At 41.2% G+C, this 17,272-nt stretch overlaps 1 protein-coding gene across 5 annotated transcripts in view; it reads left to right on the plus strand.

The window, feature by feature from the left end:
• The window catches only part of CAMTA2 (calmodulin binding transcription activator 2), a 2,181,461-nt gene that overhangs the window by 899,782 nt on the left and 1,264,407 nt on the right, over positions 1-17,272 (plus strand). For all 5 annotated transcript variants that reach the window (XM_044077091.1, XM_044077090.1, XM_044077092.1 and 2 more), the window contains one exon: positions 16,132-16,267. In XM_044077091.1, the coding sequence (XP_043933026.1) occupies positions 16,132-16,267 (136 nt within the window). The remainder of the gene's footprint in view (positions 1-16,131; positions 16,268-17,272) is intronic.

Raw genomic sequence — 17,272 nt, forward strand, 5'->3', positions numbered from 1 at the left:
CCTCCTCATAAAATTGAGAAAGTCTCCCAGCTGGGGATTAACCCTTATGTCACTAGATGGGTAGTCAATTGGTTCACCGACAGAACACATGCTGTCAAAGTTGGTGACTCCACCTCTACCAGTAGACCTGTCACCAATGACGTACCATAAGAATCTGTGCTGGGCCCTTTACTGTTTGGAATCTATTTCTCAGAAGTCCAGGCTAAAGAAGACAGCATTTGGCTTACCAAGTTTACTGATGATTGCAAATTGAGTGCAATCATTTGAGTCTCCCAACGATATTAACATATTACAGAAGGGGCTAACACAGACAAATGATTGGTGCCAAATGGTCTAAAATTGAATGCAAAAATGTGCATCATTATCCCCTTTGGAAAAGTGTAATTCTATGCTAATTACAGTATTGAAAGCACCCCCCCCCCAAGTTCAAACCCAGTATTGCAAGATCTGGGAACATAGGTAGATAGCAATCTGAAGTTCGACCACCAAGTTTCCACAGTGGTAAAAAATGCCTTTTACATTTCACATATCATAAGTAAGGGCATCACATCCAGATGTAAGGATGTTACTCGACCCTCTTCAGACCATTAGTAGTGTACAATGCTCCCTTTTTTCATGTATCTCATTTGATATCTCATCTGACACCTGCAGCAGCTGGAGAGACCATAGCGGATTCTCGCCAAGAAAACACAGGGCCTCCAAACCATGACTTATGTGAATAGACTGAAAGCCCTGTCACTGTACTTTGTATCGTATAGGCTGCTGAGAGGTGACTTGTGCCTAGCCTACAGGGCAGTCTTCGACCTTGCCGTGATGGAAATGCTGCACATCAGCAAGTCAAATGACACGAGTCACCCACTGAAGGGATCTTAACGTAGCCTGTGACACAAACAGAACATGCTGGAGAGACAGCTATATCTCCCAGAGATTGCCACGCCTCTGGAATAAACTTCCAGTTCATGTGAAGCAGAACTGCTCACTGACCCTATTCAAGCACAACTTAGACAAATGGATGGGAGACTGCAGATTCACCTCAGGTCATGGACAGGGATAGTCAGTGTTGATCATAGCCTTTCTCTGTGAATTACATCCATCTAACCAAGGACAACTGGGACAACTAAGGATTAACATGACTAGACTTGTAAGGGCTTTAGGGCCACAAACCTAGTTACCTCCTGTGAACCTATAAAGTCTTCCTGTCCAAATGGTTATCTAAATGCATTTCCTTCATGTATGGTAAAAAGGGCTTGTCTATAGTTTAAACTTAAGGCTCACTCCCTGAGGGAAGTGGCCACTTCTTCAGCCTTTGCCATTAGATTATCTGTTGATGATATATATGAGCAGCTGCTTGGTCAATATTTCATACATTTGTATCTCTTCATTGGCTGGATGAACAATCTAGATCTCTTTCATCCATTGGCTCCACCATCCTCAGGAATGTCCTTCCTTGGTTCCACCTTGGTCTGTGTGCTTGGGAATCTGTCCCATAGTTTAATTGCATGAAAGTAGACAACACTGGATACATCCCTCCCACCTGCCTCCTGCCAAATTGTCACAAATAGGACTCCAATGACCGGGTTAACTTTGGTATCCCTGTCTGTGGGCATTCATTACTGCCAGTGTCCTATAATCCTGCCATTTTTCTATCATGTATTTTGGAGCTGGTCTAGAATGGGAGTTATTTCACAAGTCTATAATAACATTGATCTGTCTGTTTATGGATATAATATTTCAGGGGGCAAACTTGGTATGAGATGATGAGAACTTTTGTTTATGCTATGTCTTGAAAAGAACTCCCGCCACTCAATGGTGTACCCCCTTCCTCCCAACAACCAATTTCAGCTTCCACCACCTGTTCTCCAGGAATTAAAAGTCCCGAGTACAATAAAACTTCTGTCTATAAAGGGATTTTTACTCCAGGCTGTCCCTAGTTCCAAGAAAAGAAGGGCAGTGTAGACCCATACTCTGTCTTTGCTAAACACTTTCCTGAAAGTGCCAACATTCAAAAGTGCCAACATTCAAAATACTTTCTCTGCAAACACTGCTGTCTTTTATACTTCCACAGACATAACTAGTGTGCTTGTATCTAAAGGATGCTTATCTACATATTCACATTAACCCTTCCTGCACAAGATTTGTAAGACTTTGTACTGGCTCATCTCACTTTCAGTTTACTGCTTTGCCTTTTGTCCTTTCCACAGCCCCAAAAGTATTCGCAAAGTGTCTGGCACCAGTATAGCCTTCTGTTTAATTCAGGGAGTCCAGATTTTCCCTTACTCAGGCAATCTTCTAATCCAGGCTACCTCACCGTAGATCTTACAGCAACATTTCCAGTTCACCCTCAACCTTCTCTTACAGTTGATTTCAACATCAACTACAAAAAGTTTTTGTTCAGCCTGCTCAGGACCTGGTGTTTCTGGGCTGCAGACTTGACACCAAGAGGATGCAGGCATATTTATCTCAAGAGAAAGTAGAAAGTCTTGCAGTTTAATTTCACAACCTTTTCTCCCTCAGCTCAGCCAGGGAGCTCCTTACAGCTCTTGGATTCATGGCAGCAACCATCTCAGTGCTTCCTCTAGTCACATTACACATAATGAAAATTCAGTGGTACCTGAAAACAGTATGGTCCCAGTACTCCCATACTCTAGACAGAGATTCACCTTCTACTTTATCTCAGGAAGGGGTTATCATGGTGAGGAGACTGGGTGAAACTCAACTCAGGGCTCCCCTTTAATCCACAAGCTTCATCTTAGGAGATGTACACAGATGCCTCAGATGAGGCCTGTTGGGGCTGGATAGGTTCCCACAAAGTTCAGGGCAGATATCAACCCAAGCTTAAAGAGGAGCACATCAACCAGAAAGAGATGCGGACTCTCATCCATCTGGAAATCAGGCCTTCTGCTAATATTCACAGACAACACTACAGTTATGTGGTACATAAACAAGTAGGGAGGCACCAGATCATACTAATGATGCAGACTAGCACAGAGTGCTTGGGACCTGGCCACCCAGAAGAGCATGTCTCTGCTTGCCACATACATCCCATCACAGGACAATATTCTAGCAGACTGATTAAGGAGGTCCATCGAGGACCTTCACGAATGGATCCTAAACAGACAAGTCTTCCTGGACATACTACACAGGTGAGGGATGCCTCAGTTAGATTTATTTGCCTCAGAGAGCAATAAGCAGCTCCCACTCTTTTGCACTAGGACCTCCTGTCCCTCAGATTGGAGGACAGATTCATTCATCTTCCAGTGGACAGGGAAGTTTCTGTATGCCTTTGTTCTACTACTTCTAATTTCCAAAGGTATTAATAAAATTCAAAAAGAAAGACCAAAACTCTTACTGTTGACAGTCTTTTGGCAAAAACAGCATTGGTTTCCCCTTTTTCTTCTCTTCTGTGTAGTCAAGGGAGCTTCCACAAACTACCACACAAATCAGACCTCATCACACAGCAGATGTGTTCACTACTTCATCTGAACCTGTCATTCCTAAACCTTAGCCTGTGGATGTTAGCGTTCTGATCCCTTTCAGACACCAATTTTCAGAGGACATGCTTCAGGTCCTCCAGTTTGAAAAGAGTCCCACTACTCAAAAATCATACATAGCCAAATGGAAAAGATTTTCTCTTTGGTGTCATAGCAGTAATCAGTATCCTACAAAATCAGAGGTGCCTTCCAGCCTAAAGTATTTATACTCACACATGAATGCAGATCTCGCATATTCTTCCATTAAGGTCCATATGTCAGCAATCTCTGCCTGTTTCCCTGTCAGTCCACCTGTTCTGTCTTAGTCCAAGATCGAACTATTCCTAAAAGGGGTGTTACATCTAAGACCTCCATTAAAGTCTGTGCCCCCTCCCTGGGACCACAACTTTGCACTGGAAAAGCTTACACTTCCTCCATTTGCACTAGCCATGTCAGCAAATCTGAAACTCTGCACCTGGAAAGCCATTTTGCTACTGGCTGTCACTTCTGCTAGGAGAGTGTCAGAGCTACAAGCATTCATGGCCATTACACTCTTTCTTATTTTTCACAAGACCCGGGTAAATCCAAGGTTTAACCCCTCTTTCATGCCTAAAGTAGTGAGTGACGTGTCCCTCAACCAAGCCATAAACCTTCCTACTTTCATTCCCAGTCCACAGAATGGGGGGAAGACTCCTACTCTCCTTAGATGCACGCAGACAGCTGAGGTTTAACTTATACAAGATAAAATTTATTCATAAGTTTGACCAACTGTGTGTTTCATTCATGGACTCCAAACTGAGCTTGCCAGTGTCTAACAAATGATTGCAAGCTGGATATCTAAGTCCATCTCCGTTTGTTATTCTCACCATGGTAAACCCTTGCCCTCCTGCTTTCCCCTGCTCACTGGAGTAGGCCAGTGTCATCCTCAAGGGCCTTCTATAAAAGGGTTGATATAAGATCTATCCTGGTGAACACCTAATTCTCAGTATACACCTTCACTAAAAACTGCAGGATTGATGCCTTTTTCAAGGTCCAGGGCTGCGTTCGCTTTCTCACTCCTCTCAGGTCTCTTGGACAATTCCTTGTTCCATTAACCATCTTACCTTCATTTCCATTCAGCTTCGGGAATCACCCAACTATTCAGAGTACTGCAACAGTGATCCCAGTGAGGACATAATACAGTTGCACATCTTAGCTACTACCAATCCCTCACAGTTTAAAGTACTTCTGAAGTTCCATCTATCTAATTCTTGGCTCTCTTCTTGTTTAACTGCTGGATGATTATCATTTTCCTGTTGTTTATCTTCTGGCTGTCATTCAGCTGTCTTTGTTTTTTCATGTACATACCTTGTCTATCTTTCTCAGCAGATGTTTTTCTGTCTACATTAATTATGTTTAACTTATCTCACCTATAATCTCACCACAAGTTTTATTGTACTTTCTCTTTCTAGAAACTCTGTCCATTTTTTTCCCCTTCACTCACTCTCATTACCTCATCGCTACTAAACTATTCACCAATACCTTGTATAATGTTTTGCGTATTACTAATTGTTGATGTAGTCACATCTACCTTTAGTCATGATTAGATAATATTTTACACATAAAACAATTGTTTATTCCTACTGTTATATGTACTAGTTGTGCTCCTTTATATATGTATGTATAACCTTATATGTGCGTTATGTATAATCTGTTTTCTTCTGTTTATGTTACTGTTGAATAAGTTTACAACCTATGTCACTTTTGTAAATTGTATCTTTTGGGGCTTCTCCCTCAGGCTTCCTCTGAAAATGGACTTGTGCCTAGTCAGACTATCTCTGTAAACATACATCAAATAAGTAAATAATAACTTACCTGAACAGTAGATGTCCTATGAATCACTGTTGTATCACTCCTTCCACCCTTCTCACCTCTGTTTAGCTTAGGATAACATCTCTTTGTCTTTCTCTCTCTCTCTGTTGTGCCCTATCTACAGGACTCTAGGACCAACAGGCATTGTACCACTTCCTGCTTGGCCCCTCCTAGTTACTTTTTCAGGGGTCTTTAGGGCACATTAAGCTTTGGTACCCCAGCCAGATATCAGCAGCGATAACCCCATTTTTTGGAATACTGCATTAGTGATCAATAGGACATGCATGGTAAGTTCATACACAACTGTTTACTGTTGCTATATAGGTCCTACCTGTCATGACCAGCCAGCTTTACAAAGCTTAGGGCCACCTTCCATGTGGACCAGCTATCAGGAGCTTGAGAGGAGCTGTGTATAAAGACCGAATGCAAATTACTTCATAGCTTTTTGGCTGCCAAAGAGCTCTCCTGCAGGGGATCCCCTGGTGCTGTTGGTTGGTTAATGATCCTGCAAGGCTGGGAAAATAAGTGCCTTGTTAGGGAAAACCTTCCACTTTATATATTCTGCTGAGGAAAATGTATATTTTTTATTTGAAATATGCTGTCTTGCCAGGATATATTTTTGTTTAGGAATACCATTGCATTTTCAAGGGAGTGTTATGTTTAAATGCTGATATAAACAGTTTGTGTGGGGAAAAAGGTGTTTTTTGACTACAATTTTAGTCAAGTTTTGAGCATTTTTGTGTTTGGAACAGAATACCTTGCTTGTGGAGAACAGTCAGTGATTTACATACTTCAATACCATTTGTTCCTTACCTTAGCTGTTAATGACTCATCCAGCTTTGATATTTCATTCTTGACTTCCCTATAGAGCAGTTATCTGTCTCTGTGGTTTTACTTTCCCAGCTAGCAAGAATACGCAAGTTGTCAAAGAGTCTTTGGGTGTCAGGCCATCTCCTGTTATGCTTCTGCAGCTGGTGGGTGGCCTTATTGTGACCGCTTATTGTTCCTTAGACCACCAAACCTTTGCTCCACTACCCTTGTTGTCGCAGATGTAGCTACCAAAGACCCAGGGATAACCACATCTTCTGCTACTTTAGAGATGCCCTTGGTAGGCAAGGGAGAAGTACTCTTGTCAGTCTCACAGGAAGGGCAGGTGAAAGTTCTTCACATAGCTGGGATAGGGATTTAACATCTGGGATTAATATGCCTTCTGTGAGTAGTCGTTTTCCTAAGAGATTCTCAGGAAGAGTGAACAAAGTGAGAAAACTTTCCAGTCTCCTGTTTCTATTTCCATGGACTGGAAAGATTTACCGGGATTTGCTAAGGAGCTTATTAGAGCTTTTCATTGCCTTATGTTTCTTCAGGCAAGGAAAAAAAAAGTTCCCTCTCTTCCTGACCTGAATTTTCTGTCAGACAAATGGACATTACAGGGTGATGGGTGTACATCAGAAAATTCTTTCCTAATCTGAACATTTTGATTCTGAAGAAAATAATGTTTGGATTTCTCTGTTGAAGATTTATCCTTTTTCTGAGACTATATCTAAGATGAAATAAGTTTTTTTCAGTGGGTGCAGAAAAGAAAGGAATACCTATGGCATAGAAAATGTATTATGATTTGTTACAGTTGAATATGCCTAAATCTGTAGCTGTCCCCACCATGTTGCCTGCTTTACTGAATGTTTTTTTTTTTTAGTCAACCTCCTGCCCCTAGGAAGTCTGATAAGTTGTAGAGGACACCTCAGACTCATAAGTATTTGTTTTCTAATTGTAAAGTACACCCAGCTGTGATGTACTTATCTAAAACTGCTTCTGCTAAACAGTTTACTGCTGCTAACCCCATTCCCTCTGATAAGGATGGGAAAGCATTAAATAAGTTGGGGAAAATGTATTCTTCTAGCACTTTTATCATTCAGGATTTTGAACTGTCATCTCCATATGCTAAAGTTTTTGCTTTTATCTTTTGACAACATGCATAAGGTTATGGTTAATCTTTTTTCTCCTAAGGTAATAATTATTTGAATGATTTTGTTAACAACTGCTTCTCATGTTACTAAGCACATTTTAAAGTGTGCTTATGATGTTCTTGATTTTTCTTCCAGAGCTGCTGCTTTTGGGTCAGTGTTGGGGAGATTGGCTTGTCTTCATTCCCAAAACCTTCCTGAAAGTGTTAAGATTGAAATCGGACATTATTCCTTAGATAAGGAAGTTCTGTTTGGTCCTTCTGCTGCTTAGGTGTTAATGAAGTGTGATAAAAGGGGAAAGCTGATTTAGTGAGTAATTCATATTTTTCAGACCTCATTTTTCAAAGCAAGTAGACATTTCTCCTCCTTAGCTCCTTTTTTCAGTAAGCAATTTCAGCAGCAAGCAGCCATCAAACAGGATTTTAAAAAGCAGTGGGAAGGAGAATATAAAAAGAGAGAAAAGCATTAATAATTAAGGACTATCTTCTTATTCAGCATTGACTATTTGCCTGTTCATGCTTTTCCACCTTGCCTCCTTGGCAGGCTTCATCTTTTATGGCAGCAGATAGTTTTTGACAGATGAATTTTAAATGTAATCCAGCAAGGGTAAACTTGGCACTGGAAATTCCTCCCTCCTTTCTAGGGGATTCTTTCTTTCAGAGTGAATCATGTTTCTCTCTTCTCTCCCATTCTGCACCAACTGCTGGCACAAGGAGTTACAGAACCTGTGCTTCATTGCCACTTCAACAAAGGCTTTCATTCAATATTTTTTTTCTGGTACAGAAATGGGAAAGATCCTGGAGGCCTGTATTAGATCTTTCCTTTTTATTTTTTTGCAAGATTCCAAAGTTCAAAATATTATCCATTCAGTCTCCTGTACCTCTGATTCCTTCGTTAGTTTTTAAGGTAAAGTTGGATTTAAAGGATGCCTTTCATTGCATTCTCATTGAAGAACAGTCCAAGTGTTTCTTAACGTTTGCTACGTGTGGCTCCAATTATCAGTTTTCTGTCTTACCCTTTGGACTTTCTCCTGCATCATGAGTATTCATCAGTGTCTAGCACCAGTCATTTTATGTTACAGATGTCAAGGTATTCAGATTTTTCCATACTTATGTGATTGTCTGATCTTTGCAGATGCTTTGCTAGCTGTCAAGAGCCTTCAGCAACTGCACAGAAAATCTACTCAGTCTAGGTTTTCAAATGAACTATCAGAAGTCTTCTGTTGTCCCTCTCACAAAATTGCATTCCTAGGATATCTGTTAGATTCTGCCATTGGAAGAACTTTTCTTCCTTTAGGCAAAGTAGAGATAGCAGTTCTTTCTGAGTTTCCTCTATCAAAACCACATGCAAGGACATTTCTCAGAATTTTGAGGTACATGGCATCAAGGATTCTTTCATAGGTTCATAGGTTCATAATAGGCTATCTGCCCTGGGGCATTTATAAGCCTAGCCCGATTGTGTTTGGCTTACGCCACCCCTTGATTTGAGTATTACTGTGCCCTTTTTAAAGTTTAGTTTACTGTGCCTCTGTCTATAGGTTCATAGGTTTCTGTCTATAGGTTCATATGCTTATGCTTCTTCTGCCCCAAACTCCACATGAGAAAAATAATAATGTTATCTCAGATCAGTCCAGACTTATCATCTACACTCTTTATCTTTTCAGATCCCTATATCCGGGGTTGATAAGGAGAAAGGTTCTGTACTGGGTATGTCAGTTCTTTCAGAATCCAGGTTTTGGACCTGGCATGGGGAGCTGTTTCCAAATGAATGAATGTGTATTGTCTGTGTAACAAACATGACAGACAAAAACACATAAATATCACAGAGATAATGGTAGTAATAAATGCTTTGAGAGCACTAAATCATCTTTAGTTGCTAGGATTTCTGCATATTTTCAGACAATACCGCACTGATGTGGTACATAAACAGATCTTAACCTCTTTGCAGACTTGCTATTATAGCTTGCAAGGGAGCAACACAGTTCACTTTGAGTTTTCAAGCGTCATTCAGTCTGTCCGAACAAATTTCTGCAACAGACAAGCTAAGCAAGATCAGGACAGACCCTCATGAATGGAAACTTCAGCATGTAGTCTTCCAGGAATTGGGCCATCTGTGTAGAACACCTCAAGTAGATCGGTTTGCATCCTTCCATCCCTCCTTTTCAAAATACCCTTGGACAATTACCACATGCTTTCCCATATATTGAATTTATTCACACAAGTCAGAGGCACAAACCTCAGTCTGAAAACTTTTCAGCTAACTGCCTGATCTCTTGCATTTGAGGTCTCCTTTTCTTCCTTCTCTACCCCCTACAGTCTGTCACTACTGTTGCGTCAGACTTAGCAAGGGGAGCAGTTTCAAAAGTGGTAAAAGTGCAAGCTCTGTGGTGTCCTCAAGACTGAAGCATGTAAATGTCAGAGCAATATTGTCCCTGAACAATGCTTTGAAAGCCTTAAGTCATCTCTTGTCCTCGGGTCCTCTGCAAGTTTACACAGATAATACCTCTATGATCTGATACATAAACAAGGAGATCTTATCATCTTTGCATACTTGCAATGGTAGTCTCAGAGATAACAATTCAGCTCAATTTGACTCTTCAGACTAGAGAAAAACTTGATTGTAGACAAGCTCAGCAGGAACAGGATAGACTCCTCCCCACGCATGGAAATTTCACCTTGGGGTCTTCCAAGAATTGATCCAGCTTTGGGGAGCACCTCATGTAGATTTGTTTGCTTTGTTTCAGAGCAAGCAACTAAAGAATTTCTGCTCCAGGACTCCTTGGCAACAGGCCTGGAAGTCAAATGCTCTTCATTCTCTTGGACTTGAATGTTCCTGTATATCTTTCCAGTAGTATCAAGGGATTTTCAGAAGACTAAGAAAAACTCTCCAAAAATTGTATAGCGACTCCCCTTTTGTCCGATGTTATGGTGTTTCTCCCTGCTTTTTAATCTGGCCAATGGCAATTATCACAGGCTTCCCCACAGACTATATTTATTCACACATGACAGGGGTTGTTTGATACACCCCAACCTAAAAACTCTTCCGACTAACTGCCTTGATGATAGAATTTTAATATCCTTTAGGTACCTTTTTTTCCTGAGGACACGCAGCAGGTACTAGAGGAGGTAGAAAAAGCTGTTACTTGACAATCATGTATGTGCAATTGGAAAAGATTGTCTAGGTGGTGTCAGAACAAGAACCAGGACACCCTTCTAGCCTAGCTGCCTCTGGTTCTTGATTATTTTGTGTGAGTTACTGTCCTCTGAATTATTTTATTCCTTTGTCAAGTTGCATTTGTCAGCCATTTCTGCTTGTCTGCCCTTTGATCCTCCTTTCTAACCATACTGAAGACAAACTGTTTTTGAAAGATGTGTTGCACATCTGTCTATGTAGGAACCAAGTGTCGCTTCCGTGGGATCTAAACCTTTTGCTTGAAAAACTTACTCTTTCTCCATTTGTAGTAACTCATGTGGCTGAAGTGATATTTTTTTTTAACAAGGAAGATATTTTTATTCATTGCTCTTGACATGTCTTGGGAGAATTGTCTGCTTTACAAGCACTGTTGGTGAGTCAACTCTACCTAATTTTTCACAAAGAGAGGGTTTCTTTGAGAACTAACCCTTTTTCATGCCTAAAGTGATTTTAAAGTTTACTTTAAACCAGACTATTCTTCTGTCTGACTTGTTTCCTGAAACCAAGAATAGAGGAGAAAAGATTATTTGCACGGTAGATGTATAAAGCTAGCAAAGATAATAGCTAGACAAGACTCAAGTTTTCAGGAAAACTGATCAGCAGTTTGTCTCCAACATACATTTATGTGTTTATTTATTTAACATTTTTTGACGAGGAAAATCCAACTAGGACAGAGCCAATTTTCAGCGGAGGCCTAGGGAGAAACGCTCCAGATGCATGTCTTTGGAATGTGGGAGGAAACAGGAGTACCCACGCTAACTTTAACCCCCCCCCCTCTAAAGTGCCCATATCTATACAGGAAGAATGCAGAGTCTCTGTAATCACAGCTACACAGGTGAAAGCTGCACTCTCTAAAGCCAAAAACACAGCATCCATGGGACCGGACAACATCCCAGGCTGCGTTTTACACGAACTTCACAATGAACTGGCTCCCCACTTAAGCACCATGTTCAATAATAGCCTCGCATCAGGCTTTGTGCCCACTGAATGGCGCACAGCAACAGTTATCCCACTCCACAAAGGGGGAGCCACCACTGATCCCGGGAACTATAGACCTATTAGCCTGATGAGCCTGGTCTGCAAAGCCATGGAACGTATCATCATGGAACTCATAAACAAAGACATTGGTAACCTCCAAACTCTGGATCCCACCCAGTTTGGGTTTGTGAAAGGCAGATCATGCCTTTTGAACCTGATCGACTTCTTTGAGGCAGTCACCAAAGCCGTAGATGAGGGTAAAGTGGTTCACACAGCCTATCTTGACCTCGCCAAGGCTTTCTACACCATCCCCCATTCTAGAATTATAGCTAAACTCAATAAACTAGGCATAAATCCCTACATCACAAGATGGGTTGCCAACTGGCTCACTGACAGAACCCACACTGTAAAAGTTGCAGACTCCAAATCTGACCTCAAACCAGTGACAAGTTCCGTGACAAGTTCCGTCCTGGGACTGCTCCTGTTTGGTGTCTACTTCCCTGAAGTACAGGCTAACACAGAAGGCCTCTGGCTAACGAAGTTCGCAGATGACTGCTAACTAGGAGCCATAGTCAAGTCCCCAAATGATGTGAACATCCTACAGAAGGGCCTCTCTGAGACAGATGCCTGGTGTCAGAGCCATGGCCTCAATCTCAATGCCAAAAAGTGCAGTGTCATCCCCTTTGGTAAAAACTCTGTACCCATGAACTACCACATAGGCAGCAATCTACTTAACACCGAATGCGTGATGAGACCTTGGAACCCAGGTGGACAGTAGTCTCTCCTTTGATAGTCACATCACCACAGTAGTCAGGAAGTCCTTCTACGTGGCACACCTCATCATAAAAGGTTTCTCATCCAGGAAAAAAGAGGTCATTGTTACCTTCTACTCATCACTCATTAGACCCATTATAGAGTACAATGCCCCTTTTGGAATGTACCTCACAAGACATCTGCAGCAGCTGGAAAGGCCACAGAAGTACCTCACAATGAGGATTACTGGACTTAAACAAATGCCCTACACTGACCGCCTCAAAAAACTCCAGCTTTACTCCGTAGCATATCACCTACTCAGAGGTGATGTCTGCCAAACATATAAAGCTATGTCAAACCAAGAGCTGTTGGACATGCTACACCTAAAGAAATCCCAATCCCTCTGAGCTACACGCTCTAGGGACCTAAACCTTGTCACCACAATAAACAGGACATGCTGGAGGGATAGATTCCTATCCCAGAGACTTCCCATACTCTGGAACAGGCTACCCATCTATGTCAAGCAAAGTTCTTCATTAGCACTCTTCAAGAAAAATCTTAATGAGTGGATGGGAAATAGGAAATACACCCCGGGGATCACTTCTGTGTCTCTGCTCGTCAGTGGCACAGGAAAATAACTTTCTTGGGTGGCGTAAGCCAGGGAACCTTGTTGGCTAGGCTTGCGTAGGCCGTTGGGCTGATAGCCTAGTACCTACCTAGCCTAGTACCTACCTATGAATGCAGGGAAGACAATGCAGACTCCACACAGAAGGCTCCCCAGCCAAGAATCGAACCGGAGAACCTCTTGCTGTGAGGCGACGTTAACCAAAGAGGAAAGGACAACTAGTGTCAAAGCAGACTGTGCATACGGTGATCCGTGTGCAATGTCACCCTCACCTTCAGAGAAGGTTCAGCCAAGTTCCTATCCTAATCTCCTCTTAGACTACTGCATCAGTGATCTGTTAGAACATCAGCTGTACTATCCTTTCCTTTCTTTATTCTACCTGAGGTCTCCTTTTTAGCCATGTACACATTACCTGCCTCCCCCAGTATCAAAGTGTATAATCTTGTTTGCTTAATGATGAAGAGTTTTTAATGTTTCCTTCTTGCAGAAGAAAGCTTGAGAGATTTTCCTCATTCCCAAATGATAGTTTTTGCTTCACCTGTAGGTATACTTTAGCATGGTGTGACTGTACGTTAGTGGATTATGCAAATAATTCCAGTCAGTTCTAAAAACCTGTGACAGATGATCCCTCTTTTATGGTGTTTATACAGCAGTCCATGTGCAATGGGAATATGCTTCCTACCCTAATCCTTACTTAGACTGTGCCCTCCATTACCAAATCCCAGACATCTGCCAGGAACGTTATGGGGAATGCTCATACAAGTGTCCTTCCTTTGGGATGGATACACCCCATTCCTCCCTTGCCGCTCCATCAGTCATCTGAGCTGCTAATTGAATACAGGTCATATGGGTTGTAGTCAGGGCTTTATCCTTCTATGCCACCAGTGTGACTAAATTCAGTAGCTTTAGGCAGAAACTGGATGCCAGACTGTACAGGCATTATTCGTTCTTTTCATAATCTTGGTGAGGGCAGCAGTTCACCTTTTGTTCTTGCAGAGGACAGAAATTAACCAACTTTTGTAATCAAGTTAATAAATAAGCATCAGTAACTTGTGTATGTAACATTTCTTTTGCAAATATGTTGTGTCATGATTTGTACTTTTGCTTACTAAACTCATACAACTCATGTCCTTCATATACACAGTTCATTGCCCATTCCTTTACATTTTTGTACATTTCCCTTTTTCTGAAGCTCTGTTTAGTACTTTGCCACTAGTCTTCTTTGCACTTCATTGATCATTCTTTTGAACTACAGTACTGCAATAACCTTTGGAATCTGTCTCAGACTAGTATAGCAGTTTAGCTTTGATTAGTTTGCTTTCCATATGCATACAGGAGAAAAAAGCTCCCCGCCGATATAGATTTTACAGCTGATATTCTTATCAACACAGTTGAGTACAGTTAAAAGACAAAATGTTTTTTTTTTCAATACATTTATGTGAATATACTCATCCTAACTGTAGATATTAAAGTAGAATCACTGTTCTAATATAAGCTTCCACCTTCGTAATTTCTGTTTTCAAGAGCCTCCTTCCTCTTCCCTAAGATGGCTGGGGATTGAGGAAGGAAGGCTTTCATAATACCCTATGAAGTTTGTCTGCTACTTTGTTTACAGGGGCTACACCCCCAGGGAACCTCAGACATTGTCTTAGGAGTTTAGGGGACTTTGCATTCTGTGTTCCTAGGGGTTTTACAGACTGGTGACATGGGCTAATTATTTGGAAACTGAGAACAGAACACATTTGCTGGCTGTCAAAAAAAATGAAAGAAAACCGGGCTAGCTGCTATCCCTTTTACGCTATGCATTAGCTAGCAGTCTGGGCCAGAGGTGGAGACCAGCTTCCTGCCAGTTATTTCTGAAAAGCTGTCAAATTTAGCTTGAAAGGTGGAAGTATACATGCAGTGTATGACCATGAATAACCAGTTGTACTACCACAATGATCTACTCATTTATGTACAATTTCAGTAAGTATAGCCACACAGCAGTATCGTGTTAGAGCTTTCCATGTATTTAAGTCCCAGTTAATCCAGCCTGTGTTCATATTAATGAAGTTTGAGAGACCATGTTCCATAGCTTTTCATATGAGGCTAGTGAGACTAATGGATTTAGTTACCAGAGAGCAGGTTGGGCAATCATTGTGTAACATCATTACAGTGACTGTTTGCCAGGCTTCGGGATTCTAATCAGTAGAGAGGCTTAGATTAGAGAGGGTAAGTAGGGTTCAGATAGGCATATTTGGTACTGCTAATCTGATAACCTGTTATGTTAACAGGGGGTTCAGGCACCTAGGCAGCGAGACATTTCCCTGTGGTACATTTAGTCTGGGACACATGGCTGAAGTGACATTCAGCTGCAGAGAAATATGGCTGTTGTGAATATACTGTGGGTAAAGAGAAGAATGCAGTGCCATGCCTTCAACTTAATTAACTAAATGCACTGGGGGAAAATAATGTCCATGGCCCCCATGGCAACATGAGACAGCAGGCAGGATGGCAGACATCAGCAACAGACTGGACAGTGGGTATGTCAGAGGCAGTAAAAATGCAGTGCACAATGAGCGGTGCCTTAATAATTGGTGTGTATGTGGACCACTGTCCCCTCCACAGTGTCTAAGGAACATAACCTAAAATGCATACTGGAGTATAAATATGACTACAGTAGCATGCAAGAGTACCTCCATGCTGTAGCATACTTCCACATGTTGTAGTTACATAAGTATGTACTGTACACAGAGCACAACACTCATTACTACTTCTGCCCCCATGCCCTTGGTTATTAAACCTGTAGGCATGGCAGTGTGTGTTTCTGTTTGACCACAGACAATTCACATCAGCTGTATTTCTTTGCTCATTGTCTAGGTGCCTGAATCTGTTAAAAGGACCACTGATTGAATTGTTCTTAGCTTCTAAGAGGGCTGAGAGGATTTGTTCCATAGTAATTGTAAGGCTTGGCTGAGACTTTATAATCTGTGGAAGAGTTGTAACTGTGAATGGAGTAAAGGTTTCAGAAATTTTGTCAAATAGGATATTAGCTGTTTACTTTGGGTCAGAGTGGGCAGTATGGACTAGTTGTGAACATTGCTGGGTGTTGGTTCTTTACTTTCTGACATGGTTATTAAAAGATCTTTAGTTATTTTCAGTGTTGATGGCTGTTTTAAGTTCATGTTCATTTTGGGATTGCTAATGCTACACTTAAGCTCTTTTCTAGTTTAAGTAATAAACAAATTATCAGTGACTTGTATATTGGATATTTATAGGTGAATTAGACAACTAATCTCATTATTGTTTCTTTTTTCTCTAGGCCCCAAAATGGTTCAGTTATTCTATATAACAGAAGAAAAGTAAAATATCGGAAAGATGGTTACTGTTGGAAGAAGCGGAAAGATGGGAAGACAACACGAGAGGATCACATGAAACTAAAAGTACAGGGGATGGAGGTATTTACTCAGGAATCATTGACTTGTCTTAAAATATAGTATTTTGGTCCCTTTCTATTAAACTTTGACTTCCAAACCTTGTGGTGACAGCCGACATATCTGTCCATGCTGTCATGCTGCAAAGGGTAATGTTTAAACAATGAGATACTGAAACCTGTCACACTGCCAAAAAAAAAATCCCCCACCTTCACTTGATGAGCGTGATTCATTTACAGTAGTTTGGGAAACATAGATTCAACCATTTGCAGACCCAGTTTTGGATATCTGCCAGTGACAGCTATAACTGTAATTTCCCTTCTGTGGACCTGTGGTCTCCAGTAGGGGATCTTGCTTAAAACAACCCTTCTGTAGAGAGGAGTGTCACCACTGAACAGTTAAAGCAATAAGGGAGATTTCTGCACAGTGCCTAAGTCACTGTTAAGAATATGAAACCTAGTAATACAGCATAGTAGAGCATTTATTTAGTAAAGATTTAAATAAGAGAGACAGTATCACATTAAAATTTAGTAGTACTGTGAGAAAGTCTTTCTTGCAGTATAATTGTGTTTTTAATAGTTTACATATGCAGTGCTTGTCAACAATGACATAAACACTAGTGTGTGTGTTCCTGAGTTTCTCTCACCACACTACTGTTTTTGTATGTTTCCATTAAGTATATGTCCAAAAAAAATAAAAATAAAAAATAGTATACTTACCACAATAAAGCATTATTTTTAGACATTGGGCCGGATTTACGAAAGCTTGCATGGAGTGCAAAAAAAAGTGTAGGAGCTCACGGAGGCAATATGTCTGCCATGTGATCCAGGTACAGCCAGCAGGGGCGTGCATGAGAGCTGCTAAAGCTACTCTTGCACGGACAGTGTCATGGTATGCAAATTACCTCATTTCCTGCTGAAAGCTATGCAAATGAGGTAAATTTGCAATCCAGGAAACACTAACCTGTCTGTGGAAGATTAGTGTTATCTGCAGAAATGTACTCCATTGGTAAAGGAGTACCATTCTGCA

The sequence above is a fragment of the Protopterus annectens genome, chromosome 7.part0 (genome assembly GCF_019279795.1).
Source record: "Protopterus annectens isolate FY-2018-M chromosome 7.part0, PAN1.0, whole genome shotgun sequence".
Taxonomy (NCBI): Eukaryota; Metazoa; Chordata; order Ceratodontiformes; family Protopteridae; genus Protopterus; species Protopterus annectens.